We start from the raw sequence: 18,064 nt of genomic DNA on the forward strand, positions 1-18,064 counted from the left end.
ATGCTGTAGAGCGACAGTATGATAGATAAAGAAAAACAGAGGCGGGCAATAGGACTTTTTTTTTTAAAAGTGGACCCCAGGAGGGCATAGTGGTCAAAATATCAAAAATGTCTCCCTGGGTGATTATGATTGTTTTTTTCCCCTCGTTCTGTGTTGATGGGCAGCCACCACGAATGGTGCTGCAGTGAGCTGGCAAGCAAAGCTTCAGTGCCACCCAAGATCAAAATCACTAGGCTTTGAGGACTTTGACATTCAGGAGCAGAGTAGCGGCTGCAAGGAGCCGTATTCTGGTCCGGGCCAAATGTTCCCCTCTTGGCCCTGGAAGGCCTCAATGCCACAACTCTGTGTGCTAATGGGCTTGAATGGTACAGACCATAAAGCTCCACAAGGCTGCTTTAAATAGTCCAAACAAACTGAGCTGAAGCAGGCAACTCTCTGCCTGCCTGCCTGCCTGTCCCAATACAAGTTCACATAAACACACAGCGATACACTCCAGACAAATTCCCACAAGCCCAAAAAAAAAGTACATTTTTACTATCACCCTTCATCTTAGATACCAGCATGAAGGAAGCCAAGATTTTTTTTTTTTTTTGAGACCGCAAATAACTTACGATGACCCAGACCTTTTGCTAAACGAGTAAAAACAATCCAAACATTCCTCAAAATGTCACAATTAGACCTTGACTGACAAATTACCTCTGGGGAGACTTCACCTTAACATCGCTCTGGGACCGAACTATAATAATACCGTGGGTAGGAAAGGAAAAAAAAAACATTTTAAACAGACTATAAAGAGGATAATGAGCACTGGCACATTTTATTGTAAATGTGGTTTAATATCGTAGGATATAATTTGCCTTTTTTATGAGAGTCGACGTAAATTGTAAACCAGGGTAAGATGAACTAACGCTCGATTCTCAGTAGAAAGTTTACCCTAAAACAGGTTTGAAAAATTTCCAAAGCCTACTATTTGTTGAAGCACTGAATTACTCCACTGTATGCATAATTTGTGGTCTATAATTACAAATTTGGTTATTAGAGCGAAAATGTCACTTGGTCCTTTCCATAAGTTCTGAAAGGAACAATCACAACATATATGACTTGTTTCTGGCATGAAATTCCTCGAGGCTTGGATTGCTTTCAGACTCCCGTCCACCTGAATAACCTTGACTCTTTCACTTTTGTCATGTTTCAGAACAATCAGGACAATCAGACAACTCAAACCAGCAAGGAGAGACAGATGTCAAACCCCCGCCAAATGGTAACGATGCATTTATACACTGATCTCACAATTTAGGGACTTGCACATACTTGCATAAATGGTTTCAAATGGCTTTCAGCGCCGGGGGCCCCGTATAGACACCAACACACACACTTGTGCATGTACTACACCTACTGGACATAGAGGCCTCTCTGAGAGCAAGTGTGTCCCAACAGAATTTGGCTAGGTTTATTATGCTAAGGAAAGCTGATGGTACCGTAGTGTGGGGATTGCGGTGGGCCACTCATAAATCACACTGACGTTATTAGAAGATGGGAACCACATGGCCGCTGCAGAGCTTAGCACTGACCTCATACGCCGTCGCCGTTGTGGTTAACCCTGACATTGCTTGACTGAATGGGGAGCAGAAGGGAAATGAGGAAGGGGCTTGTAGTGAGGAGATAAACAAAGTAAGGAACAGAGAAGTGAAATGGAGGGATGGAATGAAATGAGTCTCATTACATACGGGGCCACGGGATTGGTTGGGATGGGAACATCGAATGTCAGTATGAAGACGTGCCCAGTAGATTGCAAAGATCTTATAAAACACAATTAATAAAATAAAATAAATGACTGTTAACAGAAGATAGATTTTGTATTAAGAGGGAATAAAATAGTTGACACGAGCACACTTGACCTCTACGAATGTACTTTTTGAAAAATATGCTCGAACGCAATACATTTTTAGTTATACTAGTTCTTTTAACGATTTGCCACAATGCTAACATTAGTGTTAGTGACTTGCTTTTACAACCTTTGCGGCACTCTAAAGACATACAATCAGACAGTGTTTATTTCAAGATGGGACTTTTCTTTTGTAACGCTGACAAATCTTGATTGTGTTTAGCTTGTGTATTTATTGGCTCGGCTTCTTTCTTCTAACCGTGTCCCGGACACTTAACATGTATTCACCGCTGTATATTTGTACTCACCGCAAAGTCTTAAAAGTAAATTATACCTCCTGTCTGTCGGTGGAACATACAAATGAAGAGAAAAGAGCAGTGTTGTTTTCGACTGCTACTAAATCCTAAACTGACTTGCGATATACTTGCGACTTCACTTTATAATACTGTTAGTGATCATCTTTTGCACGCAATCTGGCCGGTTTAGAATTTGATAGCTATACGTAAGAACTTTATCGCATCCCATCATTATTTGGCCCCCAATTGTAGCATAACCTAGTTTTAATATCATTGTGGTCCACTAAAGAAAACTGCAGAAATCAGTTGAACAAAAATGTTATGGGTGGAAAGGAGAAATAATTACAATGGTTACAGTGATTTGCACTGGTTTTACTGCTTCTGTGGTTACACAATTAAAAATGATAAGAGTGATTAATTATTCATTTTGTTTTAATGTGGCTAAAATGATGCATTCTTAAGTCAAGTTTAGCCTAATTGCTGTGTGTGTGTGCGTGCTGAACTGTCAAAAGCAAAAAGTCAAAACATATTGGAACCAAAAGGCCTCCTGTACCTTATCGAAAACACATGTTCGCACTGTATGACACCAGCCTCGTGTCAACCCTTTTGCACTTTATCCCAGCGTGCTCATGTATAGTAAACCACAGTATGTGTGTGTCCGTCCATATGCACATCTACAACATGTGCCACGCAGCCCTCACTCTGTTTTTTTTTTTTTTTTTTACACAGGCCACTTGAGTTTCCAGGACTGCTTTGTGACTTCAGGGGTGTGGAACGTAGCCGAGCTGGTCCGCGTGTCACAGAGTGAGTCACGACTATAATTCACCCTGTCAATCTCTCCTTGCAGCTAAGTTAAGCACAGCAGCAGCTCTCTTTACAACTGGTAAAAATTTGCAAGGGGGGAGTAATGCACATTTTATGACATAAATTACAATTTTTGCTTGAGCTCACTAATTCATTTCATATGTCCGTCCAAAACCTGATATAACTTGTTCCATTCCTTTTCCTGGTTGGCTAGTCACACTTTTGAACTGAGTGCTACAATAAAAAAAACGAATATAATCTTGTTAGCACACCAGCCGATTTAAATTAGAAAGCAAACAATTAATATGTATAATATATATTTAGCAAGTGTATCAGTTTTGCTTTTATGATTTTAAATCTTTTTCTCGATCCAGCCCCAGTAGCTACGGCGACCGGCCCCAGCTTCTCTCTGGCTGACCTGGACAGCCCTGGATACTACAACATCAACCAGGTCACCCTGGGACGACGCTCCATCACCTCCACTCCTTCCACCAGGTACTCTATCATAGAGTATGATAAACTTGACAGTTTTCATATTGTTGGCACAATCTAATGAGAAGCCATCTGTACTAAAAAATACATTGCTCAGTTTTGATGTCATTGATGTAAGCAGTATGGGAAAATATCAGAAAAGAAAATTATGACTGCCTGGGATTTTTTTCTAAATTGGCCAATTTATTTTTTGTATTGTTTCTTTTGTTTGTGTAAAAATTGTTATTTTCTATGTTTATTTTTTATTATTATATTGTTATATTAGTACATTATATTATTATGTATTCATATTATTTTTAATTCTATTATTTTTAATTACATTATTATATTCTTTTTTATTATTATATTATATGACTAAATTTCATTCGATTGTGCAGGTGTACCTAAAATTTTGATCAATCTGTAGACATATACACAAACACCCTCAATGGCAGCCCTTTATATTAACACTCCTCGTTTCCTAATTGTTTAACTACTGAATTCTACTGTACTCTTGTGCTTAAGCTTCTTCTGCTTTCTGATTGTGCTTTCTCCTCCCCCTCGTTCTTCCTTCCTTCCTTCCTTCATCACTAATCCTTCTCATTTCCTTTCATTTGACCAACCGATACATCCGTCATTCTGTCTGATGTTTGGGTGTCTGTTTTTCCTCGCTCATCTTACGCTGCAGGACTGAAATGGAGCTTTATGCAAGTCTCCCACGGAGGTACACTCATCGCTGCATATCTCCCTTGATACTAATGTAACACAGATCCCTTCATCACACTCGCACAAAATCCAAGCACGCTGTCACACACACAATTTGAAGCGCTTGAATGCTTTCTGCCCCTTGTATTTTATTGTTCACAGATGTGCGAGTGTATAAGAATGCGCAATCACATGCTGAATGTATCTCGGCATCACATAACATTGTGTGTTTGCTTTTTCGTGGTAGGTTGAAAGTTGATTCAGCATGTTGAGTAAAAATCTGGTCTCGTATTACTTATAGTCCTCCGTGGCATGAAATATAATAGAGTTGAACTTCAATGGAGGTCATCTATACTGTATTTAACCACTGCAAGGCCAAGTTCTTTAGCACAATGAAGAATCAAATAACCTCCATCTTCCTTCTCAGCTCTAACAAGCGCAAGTCCATTGACGACAGTGAGATGGAGAGCCCGGTGGATGACGTCTTCTACTCGGGCCGCTCGCCGGCAGCTGGCAGCAGCTCGCAGTCCAGTGGTTGGCCCAATGACGTGGATGCAGGTAATCCGTCTAGTTTCACTGCGATATTTGAATTATTTCATTTATTATAAGAAATGAATTATTTGATTGAGCCTGACAGGAATTTCCAAACACTTTTTTTTTCCTACTAAACAAGGCCTGACGAGATGAAGCTCCGCCCCTTAATTCACAATAATGCATAGCACTTCAAGATGCTACCAAAGTTTGATATTAGCCAAAGCACAAAATTTTATTTTTTTTAGACCAGTGCATCTCAAATCTTTTACACCAAGTAGCAACTTTCAAAAATATTCACCCTCCAACTACCAGCATTTTGTGCAACATTAAAATACAGTAGAATAGTCGGCCTAAGTGTTCAAAAAGTCAGGCCATGCTTTTCTCCCTAAAAACTACATTTCATGCAGAATATGTTTTTCATTTTAGTCATTCTACTTCAACAGCCACTCAAGCTGGTTAGAAACTAATTGGTAGACTAGTCCATATAGTATGTGAGGAGTCCCAATAGAGACATTTGAATTGTATATAACTAGCCAATGAATTTTGTGTTTTACTGTGTCATTTTTCCAAATGTTTTTTTAATTTTATTTCCATCCCACTGTCACTCCTACTCACATGCTGCCATTTAATAGCACTGCTGTAGCCATGAAACTTTAGAATAGACACTTGCTGCACCCTATAACGTCAATCCCCTAATGTCCATTATTTAACCACCACCTCTCTTTCTCCCCCCCATCTCATTCTTTCCATCTTTTTCTGTCTACTCCCCTCTTCCATTGTTAACTCTTCCCTTCTCCCCTGTTTGGCCTTTCAGTGCAACACCATTTGGCCAGTGTGCAGGAGAGGAAGATTAAGCATGAGAGCGATGGAGTGCAGTTTCCTTACCATGGTTAGAGCAACATTAAACATTATACTGTGTACATGTACTTTTCATATATGGCTCACACCGACCTCACCTTTTGCCTCTTTCTCTGTTTTCTTTTCGAAAGTATGTCCTTTACCTTTGAACTCTTCTCCTTCTCCTGTCTTCATCACTCGTGTGTCTTGTTTTCTGGCTATGCTGCTGCTGGGTGGGGTAATGTTTCTGCCAGATGTCTGCTGTTGTCCTCCGTGGATTTACCAAAGCCTTTTGGTTGCCCAGTATCTCCATCTCTGTCTAAGTGGGGGGGGGGGGGGAAAAGAAAATCCTGGTGCATTAAATCACATTTACTGACTGGTCAAATCAAAACTGTGTTCAATTTAAGATGCATTTGGAGCAACCCCAACTTGCAAATTTCTTCTTGCAGTAGTGTCAAGAAAATGTTGATCGCCACTTTGGGTGTTACAAAGCAACTGTTGAATTACGGCGTTTGGGACTATCCTGCTCTTGATTGTCTAAACAGAGCTGTTGAAGGTCGCCCCACCTGCCATAGACCTGCCTCCCAACCATGGCACATGACCCAAACAAATACCACTAAATGCACCCAGGTGTATCATCAATGCGCAAGATGCCTTCTGTCTCCGAGACGCACTTCACGCACGTTTTACAAAAGATGCACACACACACACACGTGCAAAAGCATGATTTTTATCACGCTCTCTTTCTGTGACATCCATTCACACATACACACTGCCCAATCTGGAGAGGGGCTGTGTTCCAGTCCAGATGGTGCCTCCATGTGTCTGCAGTGGAGGGAGCTACTGGGTTACAGCAGACATCTGCTCTGGTGGTGCTGGTGATGGTGTTGAGAGTGATCGAGGGGTGGAGGATGGGGGGGAGGCCTCTGCCTGCTCTCGAGCTAACTCTCAACCCGAATGAAAAGCTCTGAAGCTTAGCAGGTGATCATGTGATTCATCATGAGTTTTTCTGTGCTGCTTTGCTTGCTCTCTCTCTTTCTCTCTGCTTGCTTGCCTCCTCAGTGGTGGGAAAATCTTTAAATGCTGCTTAACCATTTGGGGGGGGGGGTTGCCAAGTATCTGTGGACTTTCAACAATTGTGTTGGGATGTGTGTATATTGTGGAGGTGCCATCCCTTGTTTGCCGTATGAGAGCGTTAATGATGTGTAAGCTCGTCAGCTAATCAAGGATTTGCTTTAGTTTAGTTTAGTTTATTGTTTAGCACATATTATTATAACAAATAACAGTGCAGGGAGGGAGACGAAGCCTAGGGCTTGTAAGGAGCTCCACTCCTGTATAATCAAAGTGCACAACAAACAAAGTGCTGTGACATCAAATATTATTCAAGTGTTTAAGAAAGAAAAAAAATAATAATAATATATATATATATATATATAAATGAATAAACATCAATGAATAAACACAAGCATAACTAGCTAAATATTAAATCGTCATATTTATATATGCATATATACGAAAGTGAACGTATACATACATAAACAAATACACTATACAAAATGAGAAACAAGAGAAACAAAATTTGACACTTTAGTGATGTTGAAACAATCAAAAAACACCAGGTAAGAAAATAGCTGAGCGGAAGCAGAAGAACTGCAAACAGAAAATAACAAAACAAGGAAGAATCAGGGTATAAATAGTGGTTTAAGTTGATGTTCTTAGTATGGATCAGCTGAGTGCGGTGGAGTAATTTTGGACTGGTAGGATCATGAGTGGAGAAGGTGGTGTTTCAGGTGCTTTCTAAAAGCAACCTGTGAAGATATGGATCGAATATGGATTGGTAGCTCATTCCAGAGTGAGGGCCCTCTAAAATGGATATTGTATTGATGGCGTGATGTTCGACAGGACGGTGGGTGGAGATTGTCCCCCTGTCTTGTAGGATAAGAATGTAATTCCGATACAAATGCGAAGAAATTATGAAAAGTGGCTGGAAGACAGTGTTTCCTGTATATATATTTATGGGTGAGTAGACAGGTTTGATGAATATTTACTTTATCAATTGGCAGTAATGAATAGTTTCTAAACAATGGTGCCGATGGTTCATATCTATTTGAAAAAGAGATCATTTTTAGGAACTTCTTTTGTATGATGAGTAATTTGCTGAGGTATGTTGGATATGTAGCTGCCCAGACTATGTTGCAGTAATTGAGTAAAGGAAAGAGGAAACTATAATACAGAGTGAGATGAGCAGACGGATGGACCAAGGGACAAACTTTTCGTAAGATACCTAGCGTTTTCATGGATCTTTTGCAAACCAAATCAATGTGTTCAGACCAGTTTAAGTGTTTATCTACTATAACTCCTAGGAATTTAGTGCTAGTAACTTGATGGATTTCGTTATTATTTATGTAAATTTTGGCCTGTTCTTTGGGGTAAGATTTATTTATATTGCAGAAGATCATGAAGTTACATTTGTTTATATTGAGTGACAACTTATTTATTTTGAACCATTTTGTAACAGCGTGCAACTCAGTATTCACACGTGCAATGAGGAAATTAAAATCCTCGTGGGTGGCAATGAGATTGGTATCATCCGCAAATAACAAAGGAAGAAAATTTGAACAAGACATGGAAAAATCATTTATGTACACCAAAAATAATAGAGGACCCAATATTGAGCCCTGCGGGACCCCAAATAGTATTTTAGATCTGTTGGAAGAACAACCATTTATATATACATATTGTTCTCTGTTGGCGAGATAGTTTGTGAACCATTTCAGGGCAGAATCGTTCACTCCATATCTCTCTAGCTTAGCGATGAGGATCTTATGGTCGACAGTATCAAATGCTTTGCTTAAATCTAGAAAGACACCAAGAGCGAATTTCTTATTGTCAAGAGCCGTTGAGATGTGGTTGGCAAGCTGAAGCAGTGCATGCTCAGTAGAAAACTTTTTGCGGAAACCGTATTGATGTTTATAGAGAATATTGTTTGTTTCTAGGTGCTTTGCCAATCTTGAGTAAACCAGTTTTTCTAGAATCTTGGAGAAGCAAGGAAGTACGGATATAGGTCGATAATTACCATATTCATTAGTCTCACCAGCTTTGAAGATAGGAATGACTTTAGCAATTTTTAATTCTTGGGGTACAATGCCAAATTTTAAAGATAAGGAGAAAATGTGTGTTAGTGGAATTATTATTGAATGAATAATTTTCTTAATAAGTATGCTTCTGATCTCATCATGGCCAGGGGCCGAGTTTTTCAAGCTCATGACGATGTTGTAAACTTCCTCAACACTAGGAGGGTCAAGAATGGAGAGTGAAGGAAACTGCCCTTTAATAAGGCAACAGGGGCTTGTATCAGAGGTTGAGAAGCTAGATGCCAAGGTAGCGCCAACATTTACAAAGAAATCATTGAAACCATTAGAAATATCTATTGGGTTTGAATGAGCTCTATTCTTCCCCAGCATCTCATTTGGGGTCGATGTTTTTGATTTCTTGCGATGTAATAAATGGTTGATAAGATTCCACGTTGTTTTGATGTCACCGGAGGCTTGTGTAAATTTATCAGCATAGTAAGTTTGTTTGGTTTTCCTTAGTAAAGCTGTAAATCTGTTTTTATATTTCTTGTATGTTTCTATATTTATAGGGATGGGATTTGCAATAGATTTTCTATATAGTTTATTTTTTTTACGTGAAGATTTTTTTAGTTCATCCGTTATCCATGGTTTCCCCTTAGAGTTATTTTTACGACTAGAAGTTAAAGGAAAGGAGAACTCTAATGCATTTGTGAGTATTGTTAGAAGGGAGTGATAGGCTTTGTTGACATCTTGCAACAGGATAACCTCATCCCATGACACAGAGCTGATGATAGATATAAAAGATACCATGTTTTTCTCAGTAAATTTGCGGAATTTCATTTGATCTCCAATATGATCTTTGATTTCAGGACTACTATCATTGTGGATGAGATGGAAGACAGGTAGATGGTCGGATACATCACAGATCAAAAGGCCAGATGTTATCTTGTAGTCTAGAGAATTAAATAGGATATTGTCTATGAGAGTGGCCGTTGAGCTTGTGATCCTGGAGGGTTTGTTGATAAGAGGGAAAAAGTTTCTGGAATATAATGTATTCAGGAAGTCTGCTGTATGTGACTGCTTAGATTCAAGCAAATTAATATTATAGTCACCAAGTAAGACACATAATTTGTTTTCTTTGTTTATAATTTCTAGAGTAGAGTCGAGGGCTTCATTGAAGGTGATTTTATCAGAGTCTGGTGGTCTATATATACATCCAATTATCACATTTTTGTTGTTTATAAGTGAGCAAGAGGAGAGTTCTATAAACACAGATTCTACTACAGTCATGTCAAAATTGACACTTAAATCCTTTCTGGGAGAGAAATTTAAGTTATCAATCACATACAGTGAGACTCCTCCACCTTGCTTGTTTGGTCTACAGGAATGTATAGGAGTGTAGTGAGAGAGAGGATAGCTAGATGTATTATCAACCATCCAAGTTTCAGTAAGAGCTATTACTGAAAAAGAATGTGTTAAGGTTGATAAATAGGTTTTTAGACCATCATAATTTTTAGAGATACTCCGTACATTGAAGTGGACAGTGGAGAATACATTTGTTTGGCAGTGGCCAGGAGGAGTATTGCACAGTTTGTTAAACATATCTTCAGAAAAATATTCACATGACATTTCAACAGATTTTAAGGGAGTGTAATTTGTATCTGGGTTAAGGAAGGACTCATAGATACCAGCATTAGCATTCTCTAGGTCAAATGAATTAAATAGTAAAGAGTCAAGATTCGGTGGGACAGAAATTCCTGCATTTGTGAGAATGTCACTGGATGGCATGAAAAGTGTAAGGGAACTGTCTACCTGAGATGGATGTCCTCCCTGCCAGTCTCTGTTTGCCTTGTTGTACTTCGCTGTAATCCATTATTTTCGTCCGGAGGGTCCATAGGTACCAGTTAATGGTCATTAGTTCAGCCATTGTAAATGTTTGGTTCCCCCACCACCAGGCCACATTTCTTCAGTTCCTCCAGTTCACTCACAACGAGAGTTTTGACATCTTCTGGTGTTGCTCCGTTTGTTTTAATCCATATTTTACAGTTCCTGACCCACGTTGCGAGAATCTTGTTTTCCTTCTTCAGTTTGCGTGCGTTCCAGGCTATCTCAGCATTCTTCTTAGTGAGGTGCTCATTTAGGTAAACACCCGTTCCTTGTAGCTTCCTCCCTTGCTTCAAAAGATCCACTTTATGTTTCCTATTTGCGAACCGAATGATAATTTTCGGAGGATCCAGTGGTCGTTTTCGGTTTCTTGGGAGTGTGTGACAAGCGGCAATGTTTCCTTTCTGGAGTTCCATGTGCTTACTCTCGAAAAACTGTACTACCTGATCTTCGAGCGTTGACAGCTCGTCCGATGGAGAGTCATCTGTCGAGGGATCCGAAGGACCCGCCGCCCTGGCGTAGGAGCGGTGAGATGTTTTTAGACCCGTGATTATGAGGTCTTCTTGTCGGGAGTACTGCTCCAGTGCATCTACTCTCCGTTCAAGCGACAGGATTTTCTCGTCTTTCTCCTTCGATAAGTTCTTAAGCTCCGTTAGCTCAGACGTTAGCTGGAGCAGGGTGGCTTGCTGCTCTAAAAGTGTGGTAATGTCTTGCCGTATCAGGTCAATGGATGATTTAAGTTCATCGTAACCCTCATTTTTTTTGGAGGGCGGCATAGCGTAAAGTTCGAAAAAGTTAGGCTCTATAAAGTTCAGTTATCAAAACAATTCGGTCACCCGAAGTAGTGCAAAAGTTTCCCTCGTTGTTGACGCCGCAAGGCCTCCTGGGAAAAAAAGAGACTCTTTAGGCACATTATTCTTTTTTTTTTTTTTTCTCAAATCTGAGTTTTTGTTTGTGTTGTACCTTCTGTCATGCTTGCACATGTGCGTTCTTGTCTTGGAGTGTTTGCTAAGAACCTGTACTGTGACAGTTGGAAGTTTGTGTGGTTGCCAGTCTGTTAATATGACAAGACTAGATGATTCCAGTAGCAATCACCCGTCAGTCTGCTACAATGTGATCCAGGAACCTAAATATGAATTTAGTACATTTGCACCAAGCTGCAAAACCACCATAGTGCACACCATGGAATAACACTTTTTTGTACAATTGTAAGAGCGCGCTCAGACAAAGAGTTAATCACATACATAATTCTCAGTAAAGCTTTTGTTTGTTTTTTTTGAAAGGAAAAAAATGTGTAATGCTCAAACTGCTTCTACAAGTTTCAGATTCAAAATACTATAATATAATATAATATAGTATAGTATAGTATAGTATAATATAATATAATGTGCACATCATTGTACGATTCTATACTTTTATTTCCCCACTAGTGTCTGGCTTTGTAGATTATTGTAGCCAGAGCTTTATTTCCGAAGTCAAGACTGCGGTACTCTGCAGAGGTCAATGCACCCTTTGGCTCCGGCCCTCAAACTATTCTAAATTGCACCTTTTGTATGACCATATATCAAAATAAGTTCCCTCAGCGCCGGCCACACGAGGCCCGGATCACAGCAGCGAGCCTCTTTTATCTGTAGCTCTCACACTTTTGGCCATGTTTCTGGTCCACTGCTGAGCTGGACCTATAATTAGCATGCCGATTTTTACCAAAATGACGAATGTTTCATCCAGGTCTTCCACCTCAGTTGACATTTATAGACGAGAGGGGGGGGGGGGGGGACCGGAATATATTTTTACGTGCGTGCTGGCCATGCCGTCACCTCCGGTTTCCCAATTAACTCCTTCCTCCATCCATCTGCAGCCTCTTCAGTGGCAACCTGCCCAGTGCTCACCATCCTGCCACAACAGCCTGTGCATGTGTGTGTATAATTTTAACGTGATCCATAATGTCTTTAAGCGGTATTCTAAAATGCCCGATATAGTTGAAAAGTGTCTGCTGTTGAATTTCATTCATTGGAGGCTAAATGTCGCTGTTGTTTGTCTTGAACGTGCGTCCCTTTGCTCTGGATGGAACTTCCTTTGCGAGGAGGTTGTAAGATGTTTGCTGAATCGGAGTCATCACATTGGCTTTGGATGCCATATTTGTAATCTTCAGTCGGCTTTTGCACACCACTCCGTTGGACATCCTATTTGGATTGCCACTATATTTCCCAGCTCTCCTGTCTCCTGATACTCTGCGCCCAGTCACGCTCCTCGCCCTCCCGGTCACTTCCTTTTTTTTTTTTTTTTTTACTCTGACTGCTTCAAACATGGCCTCTCATCAAGCCCCGCCCCGACGTCCCACGCCCATTATGACAGCTAGGGTACAGCTCGCCAACTGTACACAAATATAATCTGTTAAACCAAATCAATGATGATTCCAAATGATCTTTGATTTCAGTCAATCATTTGATTCTTGCAATCAAATTCAAAAGATTTTTTTTTTAATATATATAGAGTCAAAGTAAGCAACGCAGCCATGTTTCATTAAAACCTCGTCTCTGTTCTGCCATTTTGTTGATCCCCTTTTTTTACCAGGACTGTCATCGCCTGGTTCTCTTAAGAAGCCGGGGAAATTCGATTTCAGCGCCCTGTCCTCCCAGACGAGGTCCCCCCGCATGGCGTTCACCCACCACCCACTGCCAATGCTGGCGGGAGTGAGACCAGGTGAGACCAACCTAGCTCCAGACCCTAATCGCTCCCTCCTCCTCCCCCCCATCAACCCCCACCTTTATCCTCCTACCCACTCCCACCACTTGAGCCCCACCCCCCCAAAAGCGGGAGCAGTGTTTCGGGGGAAATGAGAGCGGCTGGGAATTGACAAATTTGTCAGGTAGCTCTTCTGTGCTCGCCTCTGCCTCCTCGTCTGTGTCTTCTAACATTGGAGGGTTTTTGGTCCGACTGGTGACAGCTCTTGGGATTCTGGGCATGTGCTTTTCTGTGCTTGGTAGATGGTGAGAGGTGGCAAATGATTTGCCTACTTACGTGCTTGAGCTCCCTCTTGCAGTTTCGCCTTGATTGTCATGCATTTGAATCCAAGTAAAAATGATGTGGCCACTCTTCTTGAATGTAACATACATGTTCTGTTCTGTCATATGCACATTTACTGTGAGCTTATATTATATTGTTGATAGATATTGTCACGTCACACTGTTCATCTCATTTCTTGCCTCTGGTTGAATCCTATTTGAAATGAATTTGCCTTCATTTTCATAAACACTGATTGATCAAGTGATCCAGGGATCACATCTGTTTTATTCAGACTGGCAAGAGCAGAAGATTAGCACTTGGAGTGAAATGCTTTGTGAACCAGCTGGTCCTCCATCACGCTGAAGCAAGAAGCTCATGATAACAGCAGATATCAAACAAAGCCAAACGAGTCCAGACAATAAATCGCAGCTCTCCTAATTTTATCGCCACTGCACAGATAAAGCGAGAAAGGGGGGAGGTTCTTCTCCTATTTGGAAAGGCGACATGTGTGAATCCGGCCAAAGAAGAAGCTCTCTGCAGATAATTTTCCATGAGCTTTTTGTGTGGTTCGGGTACATTAAAGGCTTATCAAGCCATCAATCCAGTATGAAGGGACGAGGTTGCCCATTAACTGTTGATTGGCTGCGGTTCCAGCGAACCCATCTCCGTTGCAAATACAAATTTGCAGATATTCACAACAATGTATTATTGGGATGTGATTTTTTTTTCTTCTTTGTCTCTAAAGCCTTTTTAGAAGTGTTCATTTTAGTGCTGCTCCCGTGTTGGTTTGAGGCTTCAACCACATCATCACCGTCGTATTTATTTATTTATTCATCTATCTATCTATCTATCTATCTATCTATCTATCTATCTATCTATCTATCTATCTATCTATCTATCTATCTATCTATCTATCTATCTATCTATCTATCTATCTATCTATCTATCTATCTATCTATCTCTCTATTTTTTTAATTTTTTAATTCTTTTTATATTTATTTTTATTTATTTTATATTTATTTATTTTTACCCTATTTTTATTTGATTTTTTTGCTACCTGCTACTAAGGGATCTAAGGCGACTGTTATCGCGAAGCACATTCGAGCTGTCCTCACACGGCACGGCGGCGTTTTTGGCCATGATGTTGCTCCCTTTATTCCCATTCAGCTGAGTAGCAGGGCGGAGGATCCAAAGTCTATCCTCTCATCATCAGCCCTACCACTATAAACCTTTTTCCCAAGCCACCCCCCCCCCCCATCCCTATACTCCCAGATAGTTTGGCTTTCACCCACTCTTTAATGGGATTAACAGGGGGACTATAAGAACAGGGTGCAGGCAGCCTGGCATGGGTGCAAGGTGTTGCAGGGCTCAGGGGCATAGGCCCCCTTTCTGGGGGGTAATGCAAAGGGGTTGGCACTCTCATGAAGTACACTCGCGCGCACAATGTATAAGACGTAAGTACCGAAGAGTGTTGGCAGCCTTACGTGGGCAGCTGGGGGGCTTGGATGGGACGGGTGTCGGACTGGCACAGTTAAGGGGAAGAATGGGCCTCTAATATAAATCAAGTAGTAATGGATATACGTCTGACAGAGGGGGCTTTGTGTGTCTGTGCAACTGCACCCCCCCCTCACTCACACTTCACACTGATTTTACCCTATTTTTAGTGCAATAATGATGGATATTGAATTCCTACCACACATGTAGTAGTTTTGATGCTACTAAAGGCTGCGGAAAGTAAAACAGCCTATTTGGAAGGCTGTGTGAAAAATGATATCATAAAAAAAAAAGAAATAAGTGAGTCAGATCAAATATTGCTTCAGGCTCTTAACGCCAAGTTGCACCGATGCCAACGAATCAAAACAGCTCGTAAGCACGCAGGCATTAAGAACGGCTAATTTAGGACAGTACTCAATGATCTCTTTGTGCCTTTCCGTTTTACAAGCTCCGCAGGTCTAATTTTGAATGTTAAGTTCTGTGCTTGTGTGAACCATGTATGACATTGAAGGTTGCTGACAAGCTTTTTTTTTTTTGCATCTGTGTCCATATCAGAAAGCAATGTGTGTGTGTGTGTGTGTGTGTGTGAGCGAGAGAAAGAGAGAGCTGTCCTCTGCAAAGCTTTATAGATTCACTGGAGTGATCGTAAAACTTTACGAGCATTGACCATAGCTATTAACCCAAAACAGCTTTTCGTGAGAAAACAACATTTTCATTTTAGATTTGCACTTAAACTTTAATGATTCCTGTTGTGATGTGATCATCGTGCAAGCATTATTCACAATGTGTAAAAATGAGCATGGGTGGTGCACGCAGTCGCGTAATTCACATTTCCGTCCGCAGGTAGTCCTCGTGCTTCTGCGTCAGCTCTGCACTTCCCGTCTCCCTCCATCATCCAGCAGTCGAGCCCCTACTTCACCCACCCGACTATCCGCTACCACCACCACCCTGGTCAGGATCCTTTGAAGGAGTTTGTGCAGTTTGTCTGCGCTGATGGCCCAGGGCAGGCCGGCGGACAGGTAAGGTTCACCGCCTGTTATCATCTTCTCCTTTATGAAGAACAAGTAAATGCCACGTGGCCTCATTTTGCTTTAATTACCTGAAAAATTTCTTAAGAGAAGGGGAAAGTCTGTGTCATGTGGCTTAATTGTGTCATAGTGTTTAACAAAATGTTTATTGTAGACAGATGACTGTTAATCATATGATTTGGTGGGTTACCAATGAATTCTAATTAAAAACAGACTGGAACGATTTTGTTTTTTGATAAGGGAGAAAAGCATTTCGATTTTAATCGAATTATATTGAATAACTGAAAACCCTCCAAAGCATGCCTTGTTGATGAGGTCATAGGTCAAATGGTCATACTGTATTCATTTTGCTGATTTCAACAAAGGCATTCCCTATCCTTCCGGATTTTATGATTTTTTTTTCTTTGGCTCCACCCACTCACGGAGATTTTGCAACCATCAGCACACCGACAGTCACGACACGTTAGTCAAGCATATCAGTCCTGTGTTTTATTTCTGTTTCCATCACTTGCTGTGGTTTTAGTTGGACTTTGGTTCTTTGGTACTGGTATCGTGGATGGTGCTGTACTTGTGTAGGAGTATTTTCTCATGGTTTTTGATTTCTCGCCATCTTCTGGGTGAATGAATGGCCGTCAATAATTTGCTCACTTACCTCCTCCACCCACCATGGACCACCCCTGTGGAACCTCTCACGTTAGGCTCCAGCTCCCACTCCTATCAAACCCTGTGGTGACTATTATTTTTCACACCTCCATAAAAGATGCTGTCCACATACGTCATCCCTTTGGTTGTTGTTATCCACCACCTTCCTCTTCCTTCTTCCACCATCGCCTGCCTCTAAACACCTCCCTCCCCCACCTCCGTCATGGATATTTTTTTGGGGGACCTGGCATCCCGAGCTGCGTCCGTTATTTTTTCCATCCCGTGTTTGCGGATTGTCGCATGTCGCCCTCCTGACCCTATTTGTGTTGTCTGCAGCCAAACGGGAGCGGCCAGAGCAAAATGCCAGGCTCCTTCTTGCTGCCTCCACCTCCCCCAGTGGCCCGCCCAGTGCCCCTCCCTATGCCCGACTCTAAACCCAACAGCACGCCCCCTGACGGCGGACTCTCATCGCCCGCATCTCCGTGTAAGTGACCCCACAAAGACCATTTTGAAAACCAAATCCAAGTCAAAAAAAAAAAAAACTCGAGAAAGAATTTGACACAAACAGCCCCCCTTTAGGGAACAACCCCACGCCCATCCCCATTGTTCTTCCTCCAACGCCGTGCCACCGTTGTCATGTCTAACCAGCAACTCATATCCCTTTACCTTTGGAAGTGGGGCCTACACGATTAAAATAACTTTGGAGCGCATAGAGGTACATCCAAAGTCTCCAAAAGTTCAAGAGGAAGCTGATAAATGTCCCAATGACCTTTGTGGTGTGCATCAGGGCTCTTTACCCAGTCCCTACAGTTTGAGTTACTCGACATATTGATCCTCGCCTCATGCCCTGATATGGATCTTGACCCATCAGCAACAAGGGGAAACCTCAAATCAGAGAGATCAGTGCTTACTTTTAGTCGGAGCAAGGCAGAGATTTAGAGTAGTTATTATTTTGTCTAGGTTGGTATTGGTAGAATAATTCAGTAATTCTAGGTCGAACCCGAATAGAAGATTTTGTGTGTCTGGAATGTAAGGAGTGATTCTCACCATATTACCTTCCTCACCTTCGACCGGAGGGGCACTGGATGGAGCACCTTTTTAAACGGAGTAGTTTTTCCAAACGTAGCATTTTGTCTTGACCACATTCAGTGTCTGAGAGTCCTTTATGTCGTTTGTATGTTATCCCTATATACCGTAAATATACTGTGTCCATGCCATTTAACGATACTTAACCTCAGACTTCTCCTTCTGTCTCTCTCTGTTCTATTCATGTACTTATTCAGTTTAGTGATAGACTAATAGATTGGCAAGTTTCTTTCAATGGAGAAGAAAATGGTTGGTGAGGAACAACATGTAAGACACCAGGGTCTTGACTAAAATCAAACTGCGTAGTGTCATAGACGT

At 41.2% G+C, this 18,064-nt stretch overlaps 1 protein-coding gene across 18 annotated transcripts in view; it reads left to right on the forward strand.

Annotated features, from left to right (window-relative positions):
* Window positions 1-18,064, forward strand: part of nfixb (nuclear factor I/Xb) — a 93,972-nt gene that overhangs the window by 67,113 nt on the left and 8,795 nt on the right. For 7 of the 18 annotated variants that reach the window (XM_037256347.1, XM_037256350.1, XM_037256361.1 and 4 more), the window contains 9 exons: window positions 1,196-1,261; window positions 2,911-2,985; window positions 3,360-3,480; window positions 4,145-4,180; window positions 4,589-4,719; window positions 5,510-5,584; window positions 13,065-13,193; window positions 15,834-16,009; window positions 16,997-17,144. In XM_037256347.1, coding sequence (XP_037112242.1) covers window positions 1,196-1,261; window positions 2,911-2,985; window positions 3,360-3,480; window positions 4,145-4,180; window positions 4,589-4,719; window positions 5,510-5,584; window positions 13,065-13,193; window positions 15,834-16,009; window positions 16,997-17,144 — 957 coding nt within the window. The remainder of the gene's footprint in view (window positions 1-1,195; window positions 1,262-2,910; window positions 2,986-3,359; window positions 3,481-4,144; window positions 4,181-4,588; window positions 4,720-5,509; window positions 5,585-13,064; window positions 13,194-15,833; window positions 16,010-16,996; window positions 17,145-18,064) is intronic. The other 11 variants (XM_037256353.1, XM_037256346.1, XM_037256348.1 and 8 more) reach the window with 10 other exon arrangements.

Source organism: Syngnathus acus, chromosome 8 (assembly GCF_901709675.1).
Source record: "Syngnathus acus chromosome 8, fSynAcu1.2, whole genome shotgun sequence".
Lineage (NCBI taxonomy): Eukaryota > Metazoa > Chordata > Actinopteri > Syngnathiformes > Syngnathidae > Syngnathus > Syngnathus acus.